We start from the raw sequence: 27,994 nt of genomic DNA on the forward strand, positions 1-27,994 counted from the left end.
TCTGTTGGCATCCGCGACCCTCAGCCTGCTCCCCCAGCATGCAACAGCATAGAGGATCGCACTGGCCACCACAGACTCGTAGAAAATCCTCAGCATTTTCTGGCAGATGTTGAAGGACCTCAGTCGCCTCAAAAAATAGAGACGACTCTGGCCCTTCCTGTAAAGTGCTGTGGTGTTTTTAGCCCAGTCCAGTTTATTGTCAATGTGAACTCCAAGGTATTTATAGTCCTCCACAATGTCAACACTGACCCCCTGGATTGAAACAGGGGTCAAGTGTTTCCTGGTCTTCCTGAAGTCCACGATCAGTTCCTTGGTCTTTGCCACGTTGAGCTGCAGATGATTCTGTTCACACCACGTGACAAAGGAGTCGACCACAGCCCGGTACTCTGTCTCATCATCCCTGCTGATGCATCCAACCACCGCAGAGTCATCAGAAAACTTCTGAAGATGGCAGGTCTCTGTGCAGTGGCTGAAGTCTGTGGTGTAGAGGGTGAAGAGGAAGGGGGAGAGGACAGTCCCCTGTGGTGCCCCTGTGTTGCTAATCACCTTGTCAGACACACACTGTGGGAGACGTACATATTGTGGTCTTCCTGTCAGGTAATCAACAATCCAGGACACCAGAGAAGCATCCACCTGCATCGCTGCTAACTTATCACCCAGGAGGGTCGGCCTGATGGTGTTGAAAGCACTGGAAAAGTCAAAAAACATGACCCTCACAGTGCTCGCCGGCTGGTCCAGATGGGTGTAGACACGATTGAGCAGGTAGATGATGGCGTCCTCAGTTCCGAGACGAGGCTGATAAGCGAACTGAAGGGGATCCAGATGTGGTCTTACTATGGGTCGCAGCTGGTCCAGGATGAGCCTTTCCAGGGTCTTTATGATGTGGGAGGTCAGTGCCACGGGCCTGTAATCCTGTGGCAACCCCGTCATGCTAGCTAGCACACAGTACGAGTTATTGTAACTGACAGTAAAAAGTCAGCACAAGGAAAATAAACTCCACCTAAACTTGGTTCATATCTGACCCAGATAGACTGCAGGTTATAACTTCTTACCTGAAGTTCAGTTCACCTGACACTCGGACCGCCTCGGGTCTCTGCTCCTCCTGCCTCCCCTTTCCCTCATCCACCTGCTGGCCTCCACCACTTCTTACTGAATCTGTGGAAGCTCCTCCATAGCCACCACCAAACAACTGAGTTATTTTTACACACCGGCCAGCATCTGGCCAATCCACCACCTTTCATTGTTTATACCGTTACAAAAAAAATAAAATAAAAAAATCATCGGCCCACCAAGCAAATGCCCGGTATGCCCGATGGCCAGTCCAGTTATGGCCGTGTCATCAGTTAACCCTTGTTAACCCCTGCCTAGGGTTGCCGACCCCTGGTCTAGCATAACACCTGGAGCTAAGGGGGCAAAACAATCGCATGAGTGCTGCTGTTTGACTGAGGAAGAATAAAGTAGTCATGGTAAGACAATCACATGACCGCTTAAAGACAAAGCAACAAGGTGACATATACCAGTTTTTAAATTTTGTTGATAGGCCACTTAAAACCAGAGTCACGATAAACAATATATACGCAGTGTTTTTTCCTCAATAGTTTTGTCACGTTTACGGTCTAAGGACAGCGCAGCGAGCACTCTCTGCTCATGAGCAAAAAAACCCCCCAAAAAACAGGGGAAGTTTTAGGAGTGAGAGAGAGAGAGAGAGAGAGAGAGAGAGAGAGAGTTTTGAGATGTAAGAGATTTGTGACGTTTAGCGTGTTTGCAGTGTGTAGTTAATGTGTTGTCTTGTGTAGTTAGTGTGTAGTGTTGTGGATAGTTTTGTGTGTCAGAACAATGAGGCGACTGCTGTCTCCAGGTAGAAACAGGAGTGACACACCTGCTGCTGTCAGACCTGCAGGTATCAGGCTGTGATGTTTCCTTTATAGTGGACAGAAATAATTTTTTTGGAGTGGCACAAATAATTTGTGGCATCTTAGTGAAGAACAGCTGATTGTTCTGTAATGTTTGAAATGGTTATTTTAAAAAAGAAGTAAAAGGTAAATGGCTGCAAATAACTGTTGTTAGCAAAACTTGTGCATAGGATTTTAAAATTGACAATTTATATTTGGATTTAAAGTTATGAATTATGATTCATCAAACATGTTTGTGGTTGTTACAGTAAAAAATATAACTTTTTCTACTCTGATTTTATGTTTTTTGTCTGATTTTAGCTCAATTGTGTTAATACAGTCTGTCAAAATGAAAACATGACTGTAAATTCAGACACGTGAGGTTGTGCTGAAAAGGATGAGACCAAACAAGGCAAAGTAAATCGTTTTTAAAGGTGAAATGTGGAGGGAAAATCAAAAGTAGTTAAAAATGGCCAATTATACCCTGGACCCCTGAGGGTTAAACTTTTTCTAAAGTAACGCAATAGTTACTTTTCAAGTAATTGATTACTTTTAGAATATTGTAACTCAGTTACTAACTTTTTTGAAGAAGTAACTAGTAAATATAATTAAATACTTTTTCAAAGTAACTTGCCCAACACTGGTAATTAGGAAGTAATTCTGCAACTTAGTGCAGATGAATATTAGCTGGTTCAGTCCCAACTGGTGGCAAATGAAAAGGTGTCTGATTTATGTAGCTCTGCATTTTCAAAGTTTTGTGTTCCAGGTGCTGTGTGTTTATTTTTCGCACAGCTGTGGCAGATGGAGATACATCGTTCATTTATGTTTCTTTTAGTCTTACTGGCTTCTTTAATACAAATATGAAAAGCAGTGACGTACATTTAAAAAAACAAAATAACTGCTGTTAGTAAAAGACTGTGTGCAATAACTGTTCTTAATGCCTTTGCATTCATCTGGTCAGCCTTCTCAAATCTCCAGTAGCCTTTGTTCTGAGTCAGATGATTTACGGTGCTGAAAAAGAAAAGAAATATAGAGATTTTCATTAGAAAGAAGGGTTTAGCTGTGAGCAAATGTGACTCAGCCAGCCCAAGACCTGTCCATCTAATCCAAAGTTCATTTAGTGTTTATGTTCAACCAGAATCTCACTTCAGAGATGCCAGCATCTGAACAGTCTCAAACCAGCAACATTCACTTGATTAATCAGCTGCTCTAACTTAAAACTACTTGCCTGTTATATCTGCCAACACATCCTTGCATATAGGCTAGAATCTGCTCCGGTTACAAGTCTTCAAATCAATAAATACTCGATTACTATTAGAACATGGGCCTTTTCAATTTGTAGAAACCAGGAAAATATGATGAACTAAAGTGAAAGAAACACGAGGAACTGCAACAGCTTAGATGAAAAAGTAAAAGCCTATGCAGCAGTGACCTCTACTGACTGCTACACAGATGCAAGTGTTTCAACCTTAGAAAAGTGATGGCAGAGATACTAGCCAGAGAAAATGTTCATTTAAGTCAAAAAAAGTGTGCATTTTTAGTGCAGGGGTTTAAACAATCCCCAATTAAGAAAAAGATTTCCTGCTCAAACACAGATGGAGACACAAACCCCTCTGGATCTATGTCAGGAAGAGCATTCAGCGTAAAAACTCTGCCGCATAGAGAGTGGGGAGCTACCCCTTGTGTTGACCCCTTGTAAATAGGAAGCAGGAAGAAGTTAAAAGTAGCTTTATTTCAGTTTCTGGCAGCAGACTTCTCAGCACCAGTGCATCCAAACTGGTCCCACAATGTTTGGAGCATGAAGTTGTCCAAAATGTCTTGAAGCATTAAGAGTTGCTTTCACTGGAACTAAGTGGCCAGTGACGTATAATTTATTATAATTTATTTTATAATTTCTCTTCAGCAGTGACTTTCTTTACACCACTGCATTCAATGCTTTCCTTTGTGCTTGGTGATATAAGGCTTGAATGCAGCTGCTTGGCTATGGAAACCCATTCCATGAAGTTCTCTATGTACTGTTATTGAGCTAATCTGAAGGTCTGTAGTGACTGATTAAGGAAGTTGGTGACCTCCAGAGAGTGAGAGTGATCCATTCTTTCGCTAACATTTAAAGAAGTAGTCTGCATGACTAGGTGTTTGATTTTACATCTATGGCCATGGAAGTTATTGGAACATCGGAATTTAGCAAATCGGATGGATGATGTATATATATATATTAGGGGTGCAACGATACACAAAATTCACAGTTCGGTTCGATACTTTGGTGTCACAGTTCGATATTTTTTCGATACAAAAAAAATGTTCATGCCTTTTTAATTTATCATTTATTAAAATTATAAATATATATTTTAACTCAAAAGTACAGTTTTTAAATTTAATGTTGCTGAAACAACAAAGTAATAAAAAAATACATCTATCTGATGGAGAAATCTCTCATCTTTGGAAAAGAGAGTTTATTACAGAGAAATGGCTCTTTCCAAAATAAAAGCTATACTATCCGCTTCTTCTGGGCTATATTCTCAGCAGCATATTAAACATATCAGGTCCCCATAAGGAGAATCCTGTGCTAACGGCTGTCTAAATGACTCGGCTAAAGTTTGTAGCATGCATGCTTGTTCTTTTTGTCTGCTTCCACTTGTCTTTGCACTAGGATGATGTCGGCGTAAATGTGCAGTCATATTCGTTGTGTTCCCACTAGTGCTGTCAGGTTAATCTGAAATGACGTTAACGCCACAACACGGCAAATCTCAGTTAACGAGCTACCGCGGATCGCCCCGTGCGTGGGGCTGGACGGCCAACACGTTAACGAGCTAACTGCGCTAACACACTAGTTCCCACCCATGTCCATGACGCGCTTACCTTCAGGGTCATACGTCACATGAAGACCAAAATAGTTCCAAACGCCAGATCTGACAGCATCGTCAGAAGGAAAGTTGATAAAATAAATTACAAAATTTTGTATTGTTCGATACATATGCGTACCGAACCGAAAGCACTGTATCGAACGGTTCAATATCGATACGAGTATCGTTGCACCCCTAATATATCTATATATTTCTCTGCTATTTCTCTGATTCCAATGATGTTTCTGCGGTAAAATTTCATCAAAAGTATGGATTACTGCATTGAGAATCCTGTAACCACTTACTAACTCAGATTTCGGGAGGAAGGTTTATAAAATGCCAAACACTTATACACCACTTTGCGTTTAATCATTTGTTTTGTCGTGTAAAAAATGAACTAAAGTGCGTTTACCTGAAATTGTACTGTTCCGACCTCCTCCAGTTCAAATGGTGAGTTCTCTTCCCTTTTAATCAGTTCTTCTGCAGCATTGAAACATTTTTCCCATTGTCCTTCCTCAATCATTGTCTTCAGGAAATCAGTCAGCTTTTCTTTGGCCTTTTTCCTTAAAAGGTCTTTCCGCACCAAGCCCTCCTCCTCCAAAATCAGTTTGTAATAGGTTTTTCTTCTGTCAAAGCAACTTGATATTTTTTTACAGCATTTTCTCCAGTTAATTAATGATATCAGTGCTGTTGCTCCATTGACAAACATGAGCAAAAAGTAGCCAACTCTCTGAAAAAGAAACACCAAATGCATTCATATTGTTGTGTTAATATGACAGGTTCAAACATATGAAACAGGAAGAAAATACCACTAACCCTGGACTCGTTGTTCAGCTCAGTGATGCGTAGTCGCTCCTCAATAGTGAGCTTCCACTTGTCTTTGCAGGGTAACTGTGCCTCTTCTGTTCTGTTAGAGAGATGGCTCATACAGCAGACATACCAGTCTCCACTGAAAAACAGATATGCAGCCCACAGCACACTAACCAAAGATGCCTTTAAAAAGTGACGGAGAAACGAACCGCAAAACCTGCAGCATTTAGAGCCACATGTACCAACACATGTGAATCTAGAGACTCTCTGAAAGGAGCTGCTGGTCCACAGCATTAAGAGAAATATTATTATAGAAGGCAGAAACATGTAAATGCTGCAGTCAGACACTTGTGATTTGCAAGTGCATTCAAAGTTGCCGCTAAATAAAACAGAAATGGTAAAGATCACAATGATGACAATGTAGGTACGCCGTTTTCCCGAAGCAAGATTTGTGATTAAGGCCTCCATCTCTGATTCGATCTGCTGGTATCCTGCTTATACCCTCTGAAAATATACAGTACTAACAGGAAACCAAGCACTTCCTGTTTTCAAAGTATGTGCACATATAAAACTGCAAACATCCTGATTATAAGACATTGTTTTGCACCTTTAGACAATCATAAACAGTTATGAGTTCTTCAAACAAAGTAAATCAGCACATTTTCATGTGACATAAATTTGTACCATGACTTCTCAACAGAGTTTGAAATTTGAGGCAGCAGAACCAGAGAGTGTGAAGCATTCAGTTTCATATAATTCATGATCTGCTCCAGTAAAGAGTCGATGTTTGCTGACAGTGCTGGAGGTAAACACGTTATTGTAATCACATTACATTTGTCTTTAACACCCGCATTCTGTTATTAATAGAATAACAATGAGACTTTTGCTACATACAGTGCACGGTTCAGCTGTGAATAATAAGAGAGAAGCAGAGATGATGACTCCCAGGGTGGAATGGTCAAATATCGGCTGGCTCCATAAATCACTACAGAATCCCATCTTGACATTTACACTAGAATAAACACACTTACAGCCTGGTCCAAAATGATTTTAATTTCAATTTCTCCCATTTGAATAATTGCATGTGGGATATGTGCCATTCATTTAGGTATTTTAAGGCTTAAAGTTAGCAGTGTGATTACTCGGATTATCAGACATAATATGGCTTGCTGTGGGGTACATACTATTCAAGAAATTTGTGCGATCCACCTTCTAGTTTTTCATACAAAATGTATTTGTTTGGACAGTTTTTAAGCTCCGTGTAACCCACACTGTCGGAGCATCAACCTTCACAAAAACCTGGAAGTCATGCACATTGTTACCCAAGTCAATTTTGTGCACTACATATATTTTTGATTTTCCCTTTGTTGTAACTTTTGCTGCTTCATGCATCGTACCAACCTTTGGGAAACAAGGAGTCGCAGGAAACAACATGACCCAAGGCGGCAAGGTCTCGCTGGCTTTGAGTCATCCATGGAAAAGGAGAGGGCATGAGTCACTCAGTGCTGTGTCTTTGTATTCACAGTCGCCTCAAAAGCTTTTTCTGGCCTGCAAAGCAGTTGAATACTTGGATACATGCGATGGTACATTGCCCTCTTCTACAGAGTTCATCGCTTTCTTAAAATGCTCCATACTTCTTCAAGTACCACTGCTTAAGCAGGGGTGTCAAACTCAATGGCACATTTTAGGTCGCGGGCCAAACAAGATAAACATTTATGGACATTTGGCCAGAGGGGCCGATGGCGCGATATGACAGCCTCGCTTCTGTCAGTCCGCCCCAGGGCAGCTGTGGCTACAACTGTGGTTTGCCTCCGCCAGTGTGTGAATGAATAGTGGAAAAGTGTTATATAAATGCAATTCATTATTATTGAATCCGTTCAGAAAAGATTTTAAGAAATCTCCCAGTCTATTCTATTCACTTCAATTTTATTCATATAGCACAAAACCCCAACCGCAATCGCCTCAGCATGCTTAAAATCTTTAATCCTGAGCCTTCAGCCGGTTTATATTTGTCAGGGAGTTTTCTCCAGTTTTCCATTTAGTGGACGACTTCTCACCTTGTACTCTTGGATACTTTAGTAGATGTCAGCAGCTTATAACTACCAGCTGAATTTGGCTTATATGTCCATTAAATTCCAGTAAACATTTAAGTTGATATGGTTTGGAACTGTGCATGGAAATAAGGTGAGCGTATTAATTTGCTTAACAACAGTGGGTGTGGTGTAGCTTTAAATTCATATTATATTTAACTATAAAGAAAAACAAAAGAGCCACATAGTATAAATATATATGTTCATTAAAGTTTTTATTGCATGATTATTGGCAGCTGTTTCCTAAAAGTAAACACTGACATGAACAATCCCCATGTGAGTTTATTACAGCTTAAAATTGAAAAAGAAAGAAAAAACATTATTCTTCAAAAGAAAAACAAATTTTTAGGCTGACAAAACAAGACCAACCACATTTTTTCTCTGTTCTTTATAAAACATCCATCCATCCATCTTCTTCCGCTTATCCGGGCCCGGGTCGCGGGGGCAGCAGCCCAATCAGAGAAGCCCAGACCTCCCTCTCCCCAGCCACCTCCTCCAGCTTATCCAGGGAAATACCAAGGCGTTCCCAGGCCAGCCGAGAGATATAATCTCTCCAGCATGTCGTGGGTCCGCCCTGGGGCCTCCTCTCAGTGGGACATGCTCGAACACCTCCAGGAGGCGGCCAGGAGGCGTCCTTGTCAGATGCCTGAACCACCTCAGCTGGCTCCTTTTGATGTGGAGGAACTTCTCTCCCTATCTCTAAGGGAGAGGCCAGCCACCCTTCGGAGGAAGCTCATTTCCACCGTTTGTATCCGCGATCTCGTCCTTTCGGTCACTACCCACAGCTCGTGACCATAGGTGAGGAACGTAGATCGACCGGTAAATTGAGAGCTTCGCTTTTACGCTCAGCTCTCTTTTCACCACGACGGACCGGTGCAGCGTCTGCATCACTGTGGCTGCAGCACCAATCCATCTGTCGACCTCCGGCTCCCTTCTCCCATCACTTGCGAACAAACCCCGACATACTTGAACTCCTGCACTTGGGGCAGGAACTCATCCCCGATCTGGAGTGGGCACATCTGAGCATTTACATTGTGGAGTAATGCTGCTAAGTGATATTCTTTACTATCATCATTGTTATTGTTATTACTATTATTGTTATACTGAGATGTGTATATATACGCTGCATATATAAATACAGCCAGCAAAAGACACGTCACAGCAAAGAGTGTAAATACAAAAGATAAGACTGTGGCAAAATCAGCTTCTTTAGGGAAGTGCTGCTTAAAGAAAGACAACAAAGGCTTTAATTTTTAACAACCTTAAAAAACAACACAAACTTATAAAATGCCCCCAAAAATGACAAGTACAAAGGTTTTTAAAGGTAACTTCTACTATCTCACATTACTAACTGCTCTAATCTAGAGAAAAACAACATTTAAAATGAGAATTTTGGAGGTTTTGTTCTGTCAGCTCCTTTTCTGTTAAAGCTCACCTCTGATACACAAATACATCAGAGTTCCCAGAAAGCTGACTCTGGATGTAGCATTTTGTTTAGATCAAAGTTTTTAGATGAAAGTTTTTATCCCCTCATTCAAAATTTTGAATGCATTTATTTTTGCTGTGTTTTATCTTTCAAGTTTTCATCTGAATTCCAAACGTACAGCATTTTACTGCTTATTTGGAACATTTTTAAATTTATTCCTCAATTAAATGTTGTGTAGCTGCAATATAAACTCCACCTGTAGAAGAACCTCTTTATGTTCAAGATGTCGAAGCATTCGGACGTATGTAGCGGCACAGTGCTCTAAACTGCACAGTTGGCATTGAGCACCTATAATTTTGTTATATATGTACAGTACAGTAAAGTGCTATTCTATTCTATTCTATTCTATTCTATTCCAGTGCCACCTCTCATTATATTTACTTCAAATGTTAATTTAAAAGTTAATTAACATTAACAGAGAACTTTTTCTCCCTAATAAATAAATTAGACTTCTAGATGAATTTGAAGAACTGGGTTAGCTAATGACAAAAAACCCTGAGCCCCCAAAGTAAACCTTTTATTATGAGATCATATTTCTGATTTGGCCTTACCTTCAAGCCTTTATCCTGTTCAACTAAATCAGTTAAATTTGTAATTCTGTTATAATTAAAATAGAAATCCTGAGCCTTGAAGATATTTGCAATTTGAATGTAAGTAAGCAATGAATATTCACAATATTCCATTATGAATATCCTATTAAGCCCCGAGAATATTTCAAGCACCATTTTTTACAAGCCAGCTCACCTTCACAAAGAACATATGTGGGACCAGGATGCATCACAAACTTCCACCACAATTTACCAAAAGCAGTGCAAATTAGCAGGGCACAGAAGAGCAGACCTGATGGGTGATTAATATCCTTACAAAAATAACATGGTGAAAGTGCAGCTTTTACACTCTGGAAACAACAAGGCAGTTCATATAAAAACAGGCAGTGGATGAGAATGGATATGTTCTGATGTAAGGGTAAAGTCCTGATAGGAACTCGCAATTCTCAACAAGACAGTTTATGTTGGATGTTGCAAAGTTTTGTGCATGTGCTGCAGAGAAAATACATGCAGAGCCGTTTTGGTGCTGCGCATTCCACAGTGAATCCAAGAGAAACACCCGTAATCCAGAGAACCTGTGCACGTTCCTGTTCCTACACTCCACTATTTTCTTTTATCCAGTTGCGATATTTGGTAACTTGGGTATAGATGCCAGGTTTGTTCTTGCGAGCGCAGCCTTCGCCCCAGCTCGTCACACCAGCCAGGAAGACCCGCCCCTTGGTGCTGGTGAAAGACAGGGGTCCACCAGAGTCACCCTGAGAATCAGAGAGGAGAGAGATTATTTTCAGCTTGAAGGTTTTCTGTGAGTCCCAATAAGCATTAAAAAAGGACATATTAACCGATCCCCGATAACCGACATGATCCCCTTTTTTGGGACTTTTGGAAAAACACTCTGTGGACTGATGAGACATAAACTGAACTTTTTGTGTCCCATAACATCTGGCGTTAAAGTAACAGCATTTCAGAAAAGGAACATTATACCAGTACTTTTGGGTTTTGCAGGACAATGATCCAAGATAAACCAGCAAGTCCACCTCTGAATGTCTTAAGACAAACAAAGTGAAGACTGTGGAGTGGAGTAGTCAAAGTCCTGACATGAATCTGACTGACATGCTGTGGCGTGACCTTAGAAAGGCATTTCCTACTTGAAAACCCTCCAGTGTAGCTGAATTACCCCAATTCTGCAAAGATAAGAGAGCCAGGTTTCCTCCACAGCGCTGTAAATTACTTTGATTGCCATTAATTGCAAATGCTTGATTACAGCTGCTGCTGCCATGGGTGGCCCAACCAGTTACTAGGTTCACTGTTTCACACAGGGCCATGCAGGTTTGGATTTTCCCCTTAATAATTAACACCTTTATTTACAGACTGCATTTTGTGTGTTATCTTGTCTAATATTCAAATTCGTTTGATCTGAAACATTAAAGTGTGACAAACACAGAAATGTAGTTTATTTGTTTTAAATAAAACATCTGTCTATTACAAGCATTCGAGTTTGTACCTGGCAGGCGTCCACGCCTCCTTTGAGGACTCCAGCACACAGCATGTTGTCGGTCACCGGGTCTGTCAGGAGACTCTTGCACACTGTGCTGTTGATGATCCGGACTGCTGCCTTCTGCAGTACAGCCGCCCCGGAACCTGATAGACAGCAAAATTACTTCTAACAGCGCTCTGGTTCTTTGTCATGATCTGACTTTCAGATGCTTAAAGTTTGTTGTTTATTTTTTTGTTTTTTAGATCAGTCACCTCTTTTATTCATCTTATCCAGTTACCCAAAAACATTTTAACGGACACACTGTGCACCGTGCCATGTTAAATTTTCGGCTAACAGTTTTTAGGGTACAAAAATACTCTTATACCTGTAAAATGTAAAGTGGTGTATAAACACAGGGCAACTTGAGAAGCTCCCAGCAGTCCTATTGCAGTGAGGGAGAGTTTAGGCTCTCTCTCTAACTTTAAGTTTTGTCTAAAGGGAACGTTTTAAGCCTAATCTTAAAAGCAGAGAGTGTGTCTGCAAACTGAAAGGTCCGTGGAAGAGGGCCTGAAAAATGAAGGCTGTGCATCTCATTTTACATGTAAATATCGCACATTTGAACCAGCAGTCTGAGAGTGAAGTGCTGTGGTAGGGTGAATTTTATGTTGAGGAACATTGTTATCTTTACTATTAGGTCTTTCAGAACAATGCTTAGTGTTGAATCCACTGGCTGGCTGGGCAGACACATCTGTGGGATCAGTTAAGTTTGTTTGTGGGAATGTTTCATTGCAGACACATTTAAAAACTTCCACAACACTTCCAGTGTGGGATATTCGGACGTTTCAGACAAGCTGTGTTCTCGTCATTCTCATCATCTCACCTCCCTCCCTGGTAGCTCCCCAGCCAGTGATCCAAGCCTCTTCTCCTACTGGGAAGTCATGCGCGGGGGAGGGCAGGCAGATGGGCCAGATGTTCTGGTTGAGCGTGACGCTGTTGTCCAGTTCCATGAGAGTGATATCATTATCGTAGGTCTCAAGGTCGTAGCCCGGGTGAACGATGATCCGCTTCACGCCCCGCTTCATGGTCCACTTGCTGGTCTGACTCTGCTCGTGAAGACCCAGAAGAGCCTCCCATTGGTTAGCCTGAGAGAATCTACATGAAAAAACAGCCAAGGAATTCTTTCAGTTCATTTATGTCATTTGTCTGATTTTACATTAAAAAGCACATACAAGTACATTAAAAAAAACAAAAAACTGTAAAATTTGTGGTACACAAAATTCAAAGCTAGAGCTCCATTAGAAAGGATGTGACTTGTGTCTGGTTTTGGGAGGAGTAGTTAGAGATCAAATGAGCAGGATGTATAATATACAGGAAAAGACATTATTTTGTAGTTAGTGATACTGAAACAGCCGGTCTGTAATCATGCTTCTGTGATATATATGAAGTTATTGGGTTCTGAACTGCAAAGAAACAGTTGAGTGCATCTCATAGTTTTCGATCACTCTACACATGTCCCCCACTTATACCCATGCCTCTACAAAGTGTATGCAATCTAGTTGAAGGAGTGTCCTTTATTTCAACAGCGGTGAAAAAGTCACAGTGACTCAAATGTGGTGAACAGCACTGGTGGTGAGCAAAGATTGATTCAGTATCAGTAAGGCTCTCGTGTTTTCAGTGCACTCTAAGCTGACAGATGACGGCACAACCACAGTCCCAGTCGTTTCTACCTAAAGTTCATCTCTGACACAGTGTTCACAATCTAAACAGGGATTCACAGTACAAAGTGCCACGGATGATGAGTGCTCCACAGGCCGCTGGTCTTGCTGCTCACTTGTAATGACATATTCACACTTTGAAAGTCTGAATTCAGCCTCTAAGGACAAAATGTCTCTGTTATAGTTGGAGATTGAATTCTCATCAACGGTGATGCTTAACAGAGAATTTTGGTCTGAAACAAAAGCTGATGTCTGCACAAGTCTGACGTCCACATTAAAAATAGAGAGCACTCAGTGTAAGTGGTGAGAACAGGAGAGAGAGATGGGCAAAATTTAAATAAGGTTTTTGGTTTTTCTGAGGTCTGTTTCTGGAACTTTTTAATCACACTTCATATCAGTAAACACTCAGCCCCGTCATTTCAGATAGAGGAGCTCCTACTTGTCCTGAACGCAGTGGGCGGCGGTCAGCAGCCAGCGGTTGCTCAGCACAGAGGCTCCACACACATGTCCCATTCCCTTGAAGTGGAGGCTGACCTGCCAGGGCCACTCGCCCTCCCGAGATGCTTGTCCTCCCACGATGCGAGAGCTGCGGTACGGCCTTATCCCGCACTCTGAAAGCACACATATGTGCAGGCGTTACCGCCACTAAACTCCATACCACAACCATCTGTAGGCAAGTGTGTGGTTAACTTACCACAGTTATCCTCATCAGAGTCGTCGGTACAGTCCTGCACTCCATCACACTCTGGGTTCATTTTACTGATGCAGAGTTTGTTTTTGCATTGGAAGGTGAACTCTGAGCATGTCTGCAGCACCAAAGCTGAAAGACGAGAGACACGTGCAGTATCAGTGAGCAACTCTGACCCACAGGTATCCTTTACCTCAAAATGCTGTTTGATTAAAGATTTTCATGAAAACCATACATTTTCAGAAGTTCTTATTTGAACTTTACTTCTTACATTTTTCACATTTGGACTCATCAGACGCATCACCGCAGTCATCTTTTCCATTGCACTTCAAATTCTCTGCAATACAGCGGCCATTTTTGCAGGAAAACTGCCCTTTGCATGTTTCTGTAAAACAAGAGAAAAATCACTTATTTACTACCCTCCACTCGAGTGTTTAATTTGACCTGTTGCTATTTTAATTCCAGAGCTCTTTTAAAGGAGTCAGTTTCAACAAAGACAAACACAGGCTAGTCTTCCACCTTTCTTCCACATACACTGCCTCTGCATGTCAACAGATTCTTATGGAAATGTGATTGCACAACCCTCTGGTCTGATTTGCCTGCTGGGCTTCCTACATTCCTCAACAAAACTGGCTATACCGGCAGAACAACCTCTTGCATTATCTGCCACCTTGCATTTATAGTCCAGTTTTTATTACAGTACTGTTTATGCACATATTACTTTAAAATGTATGGAGAAAAGTGATAAAATTTGCCTGTTGCTTTGGTGAAGTTTCAACTAATTCTTTGTATCAGAACTTATTGAAAAAAGACATCTTTTTGGCTTTTATTATTTCCCTCAACTTGAATGTCTTTATACATTTTTTTAATGCAGACCCTCAGTTTATTCTCCTTTTTTTAATCTCCTCAGGTTTCTTCTGATTGGCTGCCCCTCCCAAATATAAAGGATTTGATTGGCAGGCAGGTGGGGCTAGTGCAAATGCAGTCAGACCTACTTATCTAACAAGAGCATATTTGGGATATCCTCTGTCACTGACAACACTGCCTGAGTTTTTAGTGCAATAAACTTTAAGCGATGTTTAAAATAAACATCAACTGCTGAAATAGCTCCAGTTTATTGTTTCGCTGCACTCACCACAGTTTTCTTCGTCCGTGTTGTCTCCACAGTCGTCCACCCCATCACACATCCAAAATTTTGGTTTACAGTGACCATTTTTACACTGTATCTGAGACGCGTCACACTCTAATGAGGCACACAAAGAGAACCCAACATTGTTAGGGACAGAAAAGGTGAAAGACCATTTTCGATGTGCTCCTTTAATTTCATTCTTTTCAGACAGAAAGAAGTTTGACGGTTTGGACTCACTGCAGTTGATCTCATCGCTGTCATCTCCACAGTCGCCCCAGCCGTCACACCGCAGAGTGTTATTGATGCACAGGTTGTTGCTGCACGTGAACCTTCCTGGACAAGCTGATAGGACAAACATAATATTACCTCATTTGTTCGCCGGCTTCAGAGAACGCTACAGTCCTTAAATTAAGCATGTATCCTTACGATTGTTCGGGGTGAAGGCCTCGTACTCAGCAGTGAAGCCCTGATCAACGTAGGAGGAGTCCGACTTAAATGTAATGGTCATCTTGTTGCTGTTGATGGTGAACACTGGGCTCTTCAAGTCGCTGCCACACAGCCTATAACAAAAAAACACAAAACAATGTAACTAGGTTACATATTTTACACACACACACACACACACACACACACACACACACACACAGAATTCTACTTTATTGTCATTGCACATGTCACAAGTGTGAGGCAACAAATTGCAGTTTGCATCCATCCAGAAAGGGCTTTTGCAATAATATAGATATAATACAGGATATAGATCTATTATAGGTATGTTACACATATGAAGGTATGTTATGAAGATACTATAACTTTAAGTATGTACCGGCTGTAGCTGTAGTGAGTGTACAAGCTATGTACAGGTTATACATATGGTTAAACAGTTGTAAACAGTTATAAAACTGTAATTATTGTATTGGACAGTATGATTGTCTACACAGCATTTACAGTAGTACACTTATCTACTTTTTCTGTCATTCTCAGTCCGGTCCTTGTACCCGACCATTGGGACAAAATGTTTTGGTTTATTAAGCCACTCATTAATCATAAGTGACTAATCATGACTAACTCATCAACCATTCAAACATCAAGGCAACAAACTCATGCAGCAACATTACTGCAACAGTCAGTAAACATTTGGACAGAAATCAGAATAATCAGCAAGTATCCAAAGACCTCTGAAATGATCTTCAGGAAGCCTGGAGAACTATTCCTGAAGACGACTTCAAGAAATGATAAAAACACTTGCCCAAGAATAAAAAGTAGCCATTCCAGGTTTTTGCCTCATAGGCTACGTTCACACTGCAGGCGAAAGCGTGTCAAATCCGACTTTTTTGACCATACCCGATCATGGTGTGACATCGTGAACGGCACAAATCTGATTTTCAAATTCGACCTGGGTCACTTTCGTATGTGGTGCTGAATCCGATACATATCTGTCTAAGGAGTTTGGAAAGAAAAGCGTCTGGACTTCTTTAAGTTACTTGAAGACGTTTCACCTCTCATCCGAGAAGCTTCTTCAGTTCTAAGGTCAAATGGTGGAGAGTCCCAGATATAAACCTAGTGGGAGTTTCCCCCCACAGAGGGACAAAAGGACCCCTGATGATCCTCTAATCGCCTGAGCCAAGGTGTGAAAGCGAGTGTGGGTCCCAATCAGCCAGAGTTTCGGGTGAGCTCATTGTGAAACCTGGCCCCACCTTATCATGTGATTTCCTGAGGTCAGATGGCCCAGGATGTGAGTGGGCGTTAAGGCGTCTGGGGAGGGATCTCAAAACTGGATTATAGATGGCAGACAGTTGGTGTCGTAAACCCCGCCTCTGTTCAAAGATGGTCGCTCACAGTGGACATAGATGGCTTCTTTCACTCCTCTTTCAAACCATCTGTCCTCTCTGTCCAAAATGTGGACATTGGCATCCTCAAAAGAGTGACCTTTGACCTTTAGATGCAGATGGACTGCTGAGTCTTGTCCTGTGGAGGTGGTGTCGCATTAAATCCGTCTTTTACGTCACCGACACAAGACAGACACCAATTATCAGCACCTGAGAAAACATCGTGAACGCTTCCTGGCCATCCAGTGAAATTGTTGCGAAGACAACGTTGGAGAAATGCGAACATTTTCTTTGTATATAATCTGCAGATTCTGACAGAAATCTGCAACTATCCTGTGAAGCACCGCTCCTCTAAAACAGCAATAATGATCATTATTAGGCCATATGTAAATAACAAAATAACTTTATAACTTAAAGCAAAATTGGGAAACGTAAAATCCGAAACAAGTCTTTATATTAAGGGTCATCAGTCACACAATGCTGTTTTGGTCTGGGTCCAAACAGAGCGCGTTGTGTGTGACGTCTTCTTTTGAGCATGCGGAGCTCTCTGAGGGTTCACACTAGAGCGCGTTTGCTGTCACATTTTATTTGTAGTGTGAAGAAGCAGACAAAAAATCAGATTTGATCAAAGAATCGGAATAGAGCATGAAGACCTGCAGTGTGAACCTAGCTATATACTGTATTTCCATGTATTTCACTTCAGCTATTTCCCGTTCTTCAAGCTAAATATAAGGACATTGGTGGTAATGTAAGACCTTTTAACAGCACTGTATACTAAGAATAACCTTTCTTTAAAAGGCATAACACTGCTCGTTACTGACCTTTCACCATTGATCTCAACATAGTCATGGCCGCAACCTTCAGTTTTATTTCCCAGCGAGAACTTATTGAACAGAACCTTCAGAAATTTGTTGTTTGCAACCTGAAAAACAAAGTAAAAAACAAATGAAACAGGAGTGTAAAATATTTAAAACATGATCAACTAATAAAAATAAGTCCAATAAATAGATTTTCTGATTTGTGCTTTTAATAAATTTAAAATGAGCAATGATGGAAAAATGTCATTGTCGTCATCATCATCATCTATGGGGTTTATCTTTATAAATAATAATTATATTGTTTTGCTAAAGACTCAGTTGGTCAGTGTAAGAGAAAAGTTCGTTTGGTTCTAGGTCAGCTAACTGAAAAGTGTCATTTCAGTGGAGGGAATGAAATTCAGTTTGTGTTCAGGTTGGCAGTGAAGCATTTGCACCTGGAGGCAGAATTTAAAGTTGCATACAATCACTAAATGTCCTGCAAATTATTAATTAAACAATAATTAAGCCAAAATGCAAGAGTGCATAGAAAAATAAGTACACTCCTATTAAGAGAGTGAGTACTCGAGTAATTGAGCATCATCCAGAGTGAGCGCCTCTATAAAAACAGGTGTTTTGGCAGTTTGCTGGTCTTTGCTGGTTGTTCAGGTGTCTGTTACCATGAGTCTGCTGGAGTGCGGTCGTAGGAACAAATAGGATGCTGTGCAGAAGCCTCAGTAAAATGAAGGCTCACCTCGATGTTCCACACACATGTGGTGCGAGGAGGGTAGTTGGACGGGAAGAACGGTGAAGAGATGGAGCCTTTCTCTCCAGTCAGCGTGCCGCCACAGTCTGAGGGACGCACAGTTCATACTGACATGTTAGATCATCTACAAAGACTTTAGCTGCAGAATGAATAAAGTTTATGCCGAGATAGCATCCTTTAGATCTGACCTTTAACACATCCATCCATCCATCCATTCATTTCCGCTTATCCTTTTCAGGGTCGCGGAGGGCGCTGGAGCCTATCCCAGCTGTCATAGGGCGAGAGGCGGGGTACACCCTGGACAGGTCGCCAGTCTGTCGCAGGGCTAACACATAGGGACAGACAACCATTCGCACATTCACACCTAGTGACAATTTGGATTAACCAATTAACCTATCCCCACAAGCTGCATGTCTTTGGACGGTGGGAGGAAGCCGGAGTACCCGGAGGGAACCCACGCAAACACGGGGAGAACATGCAAACTCCACACAGAAAGACCCCGGCCTGATGGTGGAATTGAACTCAGGACCTTCTTGCTGTGAGGCAACAGTGCTAACCACCGTGCCGCCTTTAACACAATTACTATTATTATTATGTACTGATTGAAAAATTATTACTGTAATCTCTGGGCTGGAAACATTAGGCAGTCTTAAGATTTCTGCTGCTGCTGCATTTTTTCCCAACACACATTTAAGTCACACATTTCAAGTCTTTCATGCCCTGTGGAAATATTTCACAAAGAGCTGACAGCTGTTCAGAAGACGTTTGATTTACTTAGTGTAGTCTGAGGAATCGGAGAGTAGTTTGCTCTGAAGCCGGGGAAGTTTTTCTCCTCATTAGTGACCAGCATCAGCAGCATGACGTTTCCAGAGGAGATGAAGGACAGCGGCTGGTGAGGGTATCCACACTGTCTGAGCGGACAAGGGAGAGACAGAAAGAAACCTTTAGTGCTCCTGGGGCCGGGTGCATAACGCATGTGTCGGCACAAAAACGTTTTAATGCCTTTTCCCCAACACAAACTGGTGTTGTACGAGGCATGCCCTCTCCCTCCTCTGCGTATGCCTGACATGTCCCTCTGATTTCCTCATTCCGTATCCTGTCCAATTATGGTCACTCTGAAACAACTAAATATATATCTCCATATCTTTACATTCGTTCCATAGTCTCTGCCAATTTTTTAACCTGAGCCAGTGTTTCAGGGTAAACAATATTCAGGAACCCGGTTACTTTAGTCTGAACATCCCTTTGTGTTAAAAATGAGCAGCTATTAAAACACAGAATAAGAATATCAGCCTGTTTTGTCTTGTTTTCTCTGAGATAGCTGACACTTTAAATTCTAGGAAGAGATCGTTCGTCTCACTCTGTCATAGCGCGTTTCTCTATGGGGACGAGCGAGTCGTAGATTTTGATGAAGTCTCGCTGACAGTCGTCCTCCAGGATCAAGTCATCAAAGTCGAGCTGGATTCGGTGTTGCGGGTCTGCCCGAAACTTCCACTGCAGGTAGGCGTTTGAAGGGTACGGAGAGTTTGGAAATCCCGGAGACTCAACGTGCCCGGAGTTTTCGATGTGGATGTCGATGCTTTTCCTCTCTGAAAATATGACGAGAAGAACATGTTTTGGATGAAGTATACCAGTTGTGAAACAAGCAACTTTAATTTTTTTGGAACATTTTAACAAGTCAAACTTTACATAGAGAATTACAGAAAAAAAAGAAGTTCCCACCACGAAACTGGTTTATACCTGAAAGCTTGGTTTTGGTCAAGCGTGGATCTATAGCTGTAAACACAAAGATAAATGTGTTAGTAAACCACATATATCAGTTCCTCGTTACTAATTAAAACAACAATAATCATTTTTGCGTTTTTGATTAAACTTTACTCGATGTTTTTAACAAAACCTTGGAGGAAGAATTCAGAGCAGATGTAGCGTCAATATTTGAGAACAGACGTATCGTAGCGGGACGTCTTGATGTCTCACTGTCGTCATTGGAAACAAAAGCTTACTGCTTAGTTTTGCTGTACAAGCAGCAGTGCTGCAGTTTTTTGATCATTTGTGAATCGCAGTGAGACACAAGTAAGCTCCTGTCTGTCACCAAATGTTATAGTTATGATTATACATATACACCAGGACTATGACTCTTACTACATATAACTATATATCCTCCAAGGGTTTATGCAGTTTCACCACTTTAGGAATCTATTCGCTCCTCAGTCTTTAACAGTGTCCAGCATCATGTTTGTATGAGACAAAGAAGCTTCTAGAAGATGTTTCCCCATAAGAAAAGATAAGAGCTGAGTTAAAGAATCCATTAACCATTAGAAGAAGAACCATTCATCGTTAAAATGTCTGCATGTAAGTTAAATATACTTTTTAAATTAATTTAATAAATTTTTTTTTAAATTAATTAACTAATTTTTCCAAGAGTTGTCAAAGACAGCACAGTGCTCCAGGTTTAAAGGGTCATATCAGAGCGTAGATTTTACTTTTCAGTGCAGGCAGATGAAGAACAGACATATGGAGAACAGCTGGTGGTTAAGTGCCCATAGTGAATACAAAGCTAATAATAATTTGATGTAAAAAAAAAAGCTTGAAAATTGTTTTGGATGAACAACCTTGTAGAAAACTAATCTGTGAGCCGTCAAACCTTGTGTCACGATGTCGTTGACACTCAGGGCGTCTGTGGGTTTCAGCAGGAATCGTCCTTTTCCGCCCTCCTGACTTCCTGCTGGAGGCTGCATAGAGTCGATGGCTTCATCCAGCGAGGCTTGCTGGGGTGGGGGGACATCAAACTCTGATTCGTAATAAGCCACAATGGTGTTCGACCCTCTGTCGCCCTCACTGCACAACAGGACACACAGAGGATTTGTACAGGCTTCATTCAGTGCAACAGAGAAGCAATCAGCCGCCTCAATACAACAATCAGATTAGTACTGTGTAGGTCCATTTGCTCTCTGAACTATCAGAGCGTGGACTGCACTTATTGCCTTTATTTCTGACCCCTTAAAAGATCTTCATTGATATTCACTTTTCCCGTCACTGGTGATATTGTTGTGGCTGGCTGGTACACGCTGTCTCTTTCACAGTACCTGAAGGCCTGAACGGACGAATGGTTGAAGTATCTGTCCAGCAATGAGTTTTTGGAGTACATCAGTTTGAGCTGAAGAGAAAAAGGTCACATTATGGCACCTATTACCTTTATGGCCTCAACAAATAGAGAAACACGTGACAGAGGAAGACACAGAGCAGAAGTGGTTAGAAGTAACATCAAGGTTACAACTCAGACTCGCAGCACACAATCATGTAGTGACGCAGAGTGTGCTGTAATGGATTTTGGGGAAGTAGGTCCTATTAAAAGGCCTGAAAAGATTAGTCTCACTGGAAGTGTAGGAGTGCTATCACCTCTGCCTACTGATAGTGCTGATAGTTGTTGGAGGGTTCTATGTTAGAAATTTGTGTTTCCAAGTTGAGGGTGTAATGGATGCTGGTGAATGAAGACAGCTGCACTCCAAGATACCAATTACACACACACACACACACACACACACACACACACACACACACACACACACACACACACACACACCACTATACATGCATCTATATTTCAGATCGTTCTTGTATGTCTTCTAAATATTTATTTCTATCACAGAGCAAACCTGAAGGTCTCATGATGAATGTATAACACCGCATATATGGAAAATTCCCATGATGCTTTGGAACTGTCAGGTCTCACCTGTTTGCAGACCTGAGCAGCCAGGTTAGTGAACTCAGAACTGCCAGGCTCCTCATACTGTGGCAGGAATTGCTTGTTGTTGATTTCCATGGAGCCGATATAAATTCTCTTCATTTTCACATGCTGGGGCTCTGAAGACACACAGAGATGTTTCCAATATCTTTATACACAACATTCTGATCACAACTGTATATAATTGTTATAACAATTTTATGGGTGAGTTTCCCTTGTGGACTGGACCTCTCTCTCTTACAGGACAAATAACACTGCTACAGTCGTGAGAGGAAAGCTGGGGTAGTTTCTTCACTCATTAGTGAGACGTCCTGGCTTTGCCGAGGGTATTTTTATAGTGACAAACTCTTCTTTCCAATAAATGAAGATCTTCTAAATTAGCGAGACACCATTTCCTCTCCATTATCTGCATCAAGCTGTGTAATTGAGATTTATATCAGGGAGTCAATTATTCTGAATTTGAAGCTTTTGTTTTCATAGGAGCCATAGTATCCAGAGTCATACGCAGCGAGGACGTAACACTATTAATGAGATAATCCAGTCCAGGTAGCTGCTCTGTTTCAATTAGACCTTACACCTGCCAGACAAGGTGTGTCCTAGGATGCTTAAGGCGTGTGCTGCTGAACTTGGGGAGCCGCTACAACGAGTCTTCAACCTCAGTCTGCGACTGGGGAGAGTGCCCGCCCTATGGAAGACATCCTGCATCGTCCCGGTCCCCAAAAAGAACCGGCCCAATGAGCTGAATGACTTCCGACCGGTGGCACTGACGTCACATCTTATGAAGACTCTAGAGCGGCTCTTCCTCAACTTCCTCCGACCACAGGTACAACATGCCCAGGACCCACTACAGTTTGCATACAAGGCGGGTGTCGCAGTGGAGGATGCCATCCTGTACCTCCTACACAGAGCCCACTCACACCTGGATGGGGGAAAAGGCACGGTCAGGATACTGTTTCTTGACTTTTCCAGTGCCTTTAATACCATCCGGCCCTGTATGCTTCAGGAAAAACTGAACAGGATGGAGGTGGACCCCTGCCTGGTGGCCTGGATCTCCGACTACCTCACCGACAGACCACAGTACGTCAGGCTGAAGGACATCACGTCTGACACTGTGGTCAGCAGCACAGGAGCACCACAGGGAACTGTGCTGTCCCCTCTTCTCTTCACCCTGTACACCTCTGACTTCTGCTACAACTCTGAATTATGCCATATTCAGAAGTTTGCAGATGACACGGCCATCATGGGGTGTATCTGGGATGATCAGGAAGAGGAGTACAGAAGTCTGGTGAGGAACTTTGTCGCATGGAGTCACACAAACCACCTGCAACTCAACACCTCAAAGACTAAGGAACTGGTTGTGGACTTCGGGAGGTCCAGAGAAGGTCCACTGCCGGTTCAGATAGAGGGGGAGGAGGTGGAGGTGGTCAACAAGTACAAGTACCTCGGGCTGTGGGTGGACAATAAACTGGACTGGTCATGCAACACAGAGCACCTGTATAAAAAAGCCCAAAGCCGACTGTACTTCCTCAGGAGGCTGAGGTCTTTTAACATCTGCAGGAAGCTCCTGAGGATGTTTTACCAGTCGGTGGTTGCTGGAGTACTTTTCTATGCTGTGGTGTGCTGGGGGAGCAGCACAGCAAAGAGGGACTCATCCAGGCTGGAGAAACTGATCAGGAAGGCTGGCTCTGTGGTCGGCATGAAGCTGGACACTCTGGTGACAGTGGCAGAGAAAAGGACATTAAAGAAACTGATGGACATTATGAACAATGCTGGGCATCCTCTGCACACGGCCATTAACAACCAGAAGAGTCTGTTCAGTGACAGGTTGCTTCTCCCCAAGACAAGAACTAACAGACTTAAAAACTCCTTTGTCCCACACGCCATCAAACTGTTTAACTCCTCTCTGGAGGGGAGAGGGAGGGGAAACAGGAGGACAAAGGAGGGAACAACTAAGCTGTAGTGCCTCTTCACCTCACTGTGCAATACCTTGTGCAATACTTTTGTAAATAGTCAACAGTGCAATAGACTCAATACTTGAAATGTGCAATTCACTTGTATTTTTATTTTTTATTCCTATTTATTCTATTTATCCCCTTTGTATATTTTATTTATATTTGTCTCTGTATTTATATATGTGTGTGTGTGTGTATATATATATATATATATATATATATATATATATATATATAACAATTCTGTAACTGTAACTTCGGTCGTTGCTGTGCTTTTTTTTGGAAGTTGAATTTCCCAGAGGAACCCACCCGAGGGATTAATAAAGTTCTATCTTATCTTCTCTCTCTTATCTTATATCCTGTCTGACATCAAGGCGCTCAGATATGTATTTTCAAATCCAACCCCCAGCATCAGGTTAGCTGAATGTAGTTTGATGAAGTCAGCTTACGGCAAAACAGCCCGACCAGCAATGCAATCACAGCCAGAACACCAATCACCAAGGCGACTCCTATCCCTGCCCCCTTCTTGTTGCATGACTTCTTCTCCACGTCCTTGGGATCTGGAGCCTGCAGAAATGCTTCCTCAACGTCATTGTCCTGCATACAGAGATAGTTGGAGAAGACAAAGTTTATCAATTGGTTCAGGACTGTACAAAATCTCAAAGTGGCCTCAACATTTTTGTTTTGTTCAAGGCCAAAGTTTGTTTTTTATCTTTGTTTTTTTGTGTGTGTGTTTTTACACAGTCTGGCGTGCAACGTTATCAGGTAGGAATAGCAGGTTAGTAGACAGCAGACTGTGGGCTATTTACTCGACTGCAGTATTGGATGGTGTTTTCCAGTGACAGCAGCACAGCGCTCGGTCTAAATTCAACAGTCCCCCAGCTTTTTGAAGATGCTGCTGTTCAGCATGTTTGTATTCACTACAGACTCTATATAAAAATGTAGAAGACTCACTGTGAGATTTGAAGCCTGAACCAGCAGTTTGCAGTTTTTAAGGATTAAAATGTCCAAATTGGACCACAGAGTGGACTCCTAACTTAATGGGAAACATAGTGACCTGAGTAAGTTATTATATCCATGTCACAGCCTGACTGAGAATCCAGCCATCTTCTTTTGCTCATCCTTATTCCGGGCAGCTGGAGCCCATCCCAGCTCTTACACCCTTGACTGGTCCATTAACAATAGTCAGTAAAAGGCACCAAGCAAAATGGAGTGCTCCATCTGATCCCTAATTTCAAGTATTAAAGTTAACAAAAAGAGGAGTTATAAAAACAGCTATTATGACAACTAGAAAACTAGCCCCACAGGGTAAACCAGATTTTGTATAACAGATGTAAACGTGTTTATTTCTGTTGTATAGTTGTGCTCTTTAATACGGGAGTCTGTGGCGACTGACTTAGTATTTTGGCACCTGGTTCAACTGTGCTTCCTGTTTGCAGGTTAGTGACAGATACATAAGTTCATCCAAGTTCATCTCATGTAAATTTGACTTCTGTCAACTTGTTTTTTTTTTTTTTCACAGGTTTTGTGTTTGTACAGCCACAGCTTTTCAGATTACTTTTCAAAACTGCCTGTTTTGTTCAACAAACATGTTTGATGCACATTTTACACAAAACTACAAAAAAGAGAAACTTGAGGCAGCACTTGCATATGTACCTCCATTCCTTCCCATCAGTCTTAAGCAAATATGCATACATTAACTTTTTCCTCCCCTCATGTCACTGCTGACATTTTGAAAATAAAATGATCCAGCAGTGTGAATGGGAGAAAACATCTAGAACTATTAACTAGTGCTACAACAAAGTGGAGTCAGAATATACAGTGAGCACAGCAGACTGTAAGCACCAGGGACATCGCCCCAACCTGATACTTTAGTTCAAAGTTGATGATAAATTTGTGAAAAGGTGTTGCCTTCAGTTTTTAGTTGTACTTATGACTGTAAAGGCAGCAAATGAGGACACAGTGTGTTTTCCAATGCACTGTAAACCTGTTCAGCTGTGTCAAGCAGGGTGTTGCTGCACAGGAATGTCTCTATGACTGTTATGAAATGCCAGCATGTTGTATCCTGGACACACCATTAGATCTCTAATGCAGTGCTTTAAAGAGCTGGTTGGTGCCTCATTATAGGGTGTGACATAAATGCTCTCCCTTCAAACAATCCAAAAAATCATTTGTCTCAAAGGCAAAATTGTGTGAAGCAACTATACAACTAGCAACTGTGAACTAACCCTTCCACAAACCCTGACATAATGTGCACATCTAACCACAATGTGTGATTAACATTAATCTCTTTAATAAACTAGATATTACACGCTTACATAGAAGATCCAGAATGACTGACCAAACAAACACTGTTTGTCTTCAGAAGATAGAATTGATATCAGTATAGTTTTGCGCAGCTTTTCTACCAGGTTCTTGAATGAGCTCCAGCTCTATTCTGGATTTTTGAAGCCATTTGGTAAAGAGGTTAAGGTCAGTATTACTTTACTAATTAGTTACTACTTTCATGGGGGAAAATACTTTGTGAGCCTTATTTTTTTAATGTTACAACTGGCAAAGGGCAAGAAATAACCAATCTAGTCCAAATACTAATCACTCCACTGACGTCCACACACCTGCAGAAACACTGGTGGTGAGATAAGAGTTGTAAGGTTGCACACCCTGACGGTGCACACCCTGGACCGGGTGCCTAACAGTGGGGTTGTTTGTGCCCAGGTCACTGATCACAGGGGACCTTCAACTGTGTCCACAGATTATTTACTGACAGGTGTGGAGGAGGTGAAACCATCTACATTCTTTCGATGCCTGAGCAGTGTTTAGTCTACTTCTGGTTTCACATTAACAAACATACAAACACATTTACAGTGAAACTGTATAATGTTGCCACATTAATCAGGCACTGGAACATAACTGCTTTTGGGGTGGAAATTTGAGATTGATTGCTTCAATCCATCTCCATGTCGGTTTCTCAAGTTAAATGTTTGATCAGAAAATGTTAATCAGCTCATTATCATATAAAACACCAGAAATCAGAAAAGAACAAACGCTGATGTCGTTTCCAGCTCTTTGATTATTAAAACTGAACCAGGCGCCGTTCTGTCATTTAAACAACTAATCAATAAAACCAAAATCCACCCTCAAAGAGTGAAAATATGCAGGTTCAATGCCAGAGGCGCGCCAGGTTTCAGTGGAGTTCAACAGAAACCAGTGCTCACATTACTCGAACAGATCGCACTTAAACTAATAAAACCCGCAGTGTGACGTGGGAACCGGTTCAGCCTATGTTGTAAAGCTAATCCAGAAATCCTTCTGCACATTGTGCATATCAGTACGTTCATAATTCCAATATAAATCAATCATATTTATGTTTTTTAAAACCTGTTCCTGGTGTGACGTCACTGAGAGGTTACCATAACAGGTGTTGGACTTACCCGTCTGGGACGGAACTTTTGTCCTGAATCCAGGGAATCCATTAGTCCCTTTGACTTTTTCTTTTCTTTCGTTTTTTCCCTCTTTTGTCGCTTATCGATTTTTGTCCAACACTAAAATCGCAGCGCGGTCATGGCGGCGACAGGTGAGCAGCGGCAGGTGTCTCTCTCTCTCTCCCTCTCTCTCTCGCTCTCTCTTCCCAGCTGAGCAGAAACGTAAACAGCTGTCTTCTTCTTCTTCTTCTTCTTCTTCTTCTTTGGATTTTTGTCTTTTTCTGACAGGTTAGTTAAAGATGCTGTAGCCTGGCCAGAGTCGGTGGTGTTTCTGGGTCGGTGTCAGAGCGGGTTCTACAGCGAGAATGAGGAAACAGGGCAGGGCGGAGATCAATGGGGGGGCCAGAGAGGAGGAGACTGTGTGCTGCGGGTGGAGCACACACCTGTTACTTCATCTGCAGACTTCCCATCAGCCGCGGCTAAACTCATCAGCGTATGCACCTCGTATCTGGCTTCATTGCAGTTTTGACATAGTATTTATTTTATTTTATTCTATTCTATTGTTTTTGTTATTTTATGCTGCTCTTAACTTTGTGCCGTCCGCTTTCTGCCGTGACCAAGCACATTTCACAGTTGTGGGACTAATAAAGGTTTATCTTATCTTATCTTTTATACAGTGTGTACAGTGTACCTTATTTATACAGCGCTAAAACAGCAATGCACTTTATTCTGCAGTATTCAACAGATCCTGCGTTATTATGATATTACATTAAATTCAATCCAATAATCAGATGTTTTCCCATGTGCACGCAGC

The 27,994-nt window shown here is 41.8% G+C and overlaps 1 protein-coding gene and 2 long non-coding RNA genes across 3 annotated transcripts in view; 1 reads left to right on the plus strand and 2 right to left on the minus strand.

Moving 5' to 3' along the window:
- LOC145423319 (uncharacterized) overlaps positions 1–27,994 on the plus strand; it is a 412,017-nt gene that overhangs the window by 217,518 nt on the left and 166,505 nt on the right. The gene's annotated exons all lie outside the window — the stretch shown is intronic.
- Positions 2,610–6,017, minus strand: LOC145423073 (uncharacterized). The gene is made up of 3 exons (XR_013904187.1): positions 5,552–6,017; positions 5,148–5,465; positions 2,610–2,903 (listed from the first exon to the last, which is right to left on the minus strand). It is a non-coding gene; the product is annotated as an uncharacterized LOC145423073 (long non-coding RNA).
- On the minus strand, positions 7,834–27,562 carry LOC113013415 (suppressor of tumorigenicity 14 protein-like). Its single transcript, XM_026154295.2, has 19 exons — positions 27,190–27,562; positions 24,208–24,355; positions 21,795–21,925; positions 21,148–21,218; positions 20,706–20,899; positions 19,802–19,837; positions 19,422–19,650; positions 18,836–18,972; positions 18,050–18,147; positions 17,323–17,423; positions 15,102–15,235; positions 14,913–15,017; positions 14,682–14,789; positions 13,818–13,931; positions 13,553–13,678; positions 13,298–13,469; positions 12,024–12,295; positions 11,171–11,307; positions 7,834–10,424 (listed from the first exon to the last, which is right to left on the minus strand). The coding sequence occupies exons 1-19, from the start codon at positions 27,229–27,231 to the stop codon at positions 10,263–10,265; spliced, it is 2,517 nt and encodes an 838-aa protein (XP_026010080.1). The 5' UTR covers positions 27,232–27,562; the 3' UTR covers positions 7,834–10,262.

This window comes from Astatotilapia calliptera, chromosome 20, assembly GCF_964374335.1.
Source record: "Astatotilapia calliptera chromosome 20, fAstCal68.1, whole genome shotgun sequence".
In the NCBI taxonomy this organism is placed as follows: Eukaryota; Metazoa; Chordata; class Actinopteri; order Cichliformes; family Cichlidae; genus Astatotilapia; species Astatotilapia calliptera.